Below are 1714 nucleotides of genomic sequence, written 5' to 3'. Positions count from 1 at the left end.
CAATGGAACAACTATTGTCGCGAGTGAACTGTCTAACAGAAAGAAGATTGCGAACTATGGTTGGAACGACAAGGACGTTGTTCAATGTGAATTTAGATGCTGGAGTGTGGAGGATTGATTGACCCTGAGACGTGACAGGAATATGTGAAATAATAGAAGAATGCAGCAAGGGAGCACGAGAAAGAAGTATACCTTCAGATGAGTGCATGTGGGTGGAGGCGCCAGTGTCCAGAACCCATGGAGAGGAGCCCTGGACATACATCTGTTGAAGTGCAGCAATAAGACTAGCTTGATCCCAAGACTGTGCCGAGTTTTGGGAGGATTGCTGGAGCGGGGCAAAGGCGGTGTGGGCCTGAGGTGGAGGGCCTAGCAGACCTTGCCCACCCCAGCCGCCCATACTAGAAGATCCAACACGTGTTCTAGCACCTTGGCCGCCAGGCTGCCATCCTCCCTGAGCAGCCCATGGGTTAAAACAGAACCACGGGCCTGCTGGGGAAGGAGGGCGCATCTGCTGCTGCTGCTGCTGATTGCTGCCACCATTGTGCCGGTTCTTCCTTGGGCGCCACTGCTGCTACTGCTGGGACTGCTGCCGCTGGGCGCCGGTTGTGGTTGAAGATGACCGACAAGCGGAGCCGCAGCCAGCAGAATTGGAGGCGGCGACGAGAGCAGTGGCAGCAGCAACTTGATCTTCGTTTGCCAGCCGGAGCTCTTTCAGCTGAAGCTGATCGAGAGCCTCGGTGAAGGTGATGTTCTTCTGGCCGGCGATGAAGTCAGCGGTATTGCTGAATTTCTTGTTGATGCCGCGCATGAGGTTGAGGACGAGGGTGGCCTCCGTAATTGGGTGACCAACGTCACGAAGCGCATCGGCGGCGACCTTCATCTTCTTCCCGTAGTCTTCAACAGACAGATCTCCCTGAGTCATGTTGTGGAATTCATGACTCAGGTAGATGGAGCGAGGGGCTTTGTTCACTTGAATGTGATTTTCAATGGCGACCCAAAGCTGTCGCACTGTCTGATTTGGCGCCATGGTGAAGTCGAGGACGGACTCCGAGACGGAGCCATACAGCCAAGTGCGAACGCAGCAGTCATTTTGGGCATAGGGCGCATCAACAGGATCAGGAGGAGCAGTCCCGTCGATGTGCCTGAGCAGCCCAAACTTGCCGCACATGTCGAGGAAGAAGATGCTCCACTTGGTGTAGTTGGAGGCACGAAGTTCCAGCATGATGGGGACGTGAGACTTCACGTTGATGGTGGCGAAGGGGCTGATCGTGACCTCACCCATGACTGGAGCAGTAGGCGCAGAGGAGGAACTGGAGACCTCGGGGGACATCAACATATTGAATCTGTTGGGGGGAAGGCGCAGCCCTAGGGAAGGGGGGCGCCTGGGTGGTGTGGGAGGAGGTGTCGCTTGCAGGGGGGGCGACACCAGGAGGTGGCTGCTCGTGGGTGGAGTCCCACGTGCAGGCTAGGGTTAGGGTTAGGGCAGCGGAAGGAGGAGGGGGCGCACGGACGGCTAGGAGGAGGCCCGGACTCATTGCTCAAGTGGCACTAGATGACCGATATGCAAACAAGTTTGCCCCTCTTGATAGTACGGCCATCTATCCTAAATCCGGTCATGCACTTCTCTATACAACCTTTGACCGATGAAATGAAATGCCCTACAAGTCATACCTTTGCCTTGCGCATTCCATTTCATCTTCCCAAATATTGATGC

General features: G+C 55.5%; 1 protein-coding gene across 1 annotated transcript; it reads right to left on the bottom strand.

Moving 5' to 3' along the window:
* Positions 1–571: 571 nt before the first annotated feature.
* On the bottom strand, positions 572–1282 carry LOC120684730. The gene has a single exon (XM_039966618.1). It carries the CDS (start codon positions 1280–1282, stop codon positions 572–574), a length of 711 nt encoding a protein of 236 aa, XP_039822552.1.
* Between the last annotated feature and the right edge of the window lie 432 nt (positions 1283–1714).

The sequence above is a fragment of the Panicum virgatum genome, chromosome 8N, assembly GCF_016808335.1.
Source record: "Panicum virgatum strain AP13 chromosome 8N, P.virgatum_v5, whole genome shotgun sequence".
Taxonomy (NCBI): Eukaryota; Viridiplantae; Streptophyta; class Magnoliopsida; order Poales; family Poaceae; genus Panicum; species Panicum virgatum.
Note: the sequence above shows the minus strand (reverse complement) of the source record. Positions and strands in the feature narration are given on the sequence as shown.

Bases quoted from the DNA above. Each gene is read 5' to 3' on its own strand.
- LOC120684730 (XM_039966618.1), bottom strand. From the start codon at position 1,282: ATGGGTGAGGTCACGATCAGCCCCTTCGCCACCATCAACGTGAAGTCT.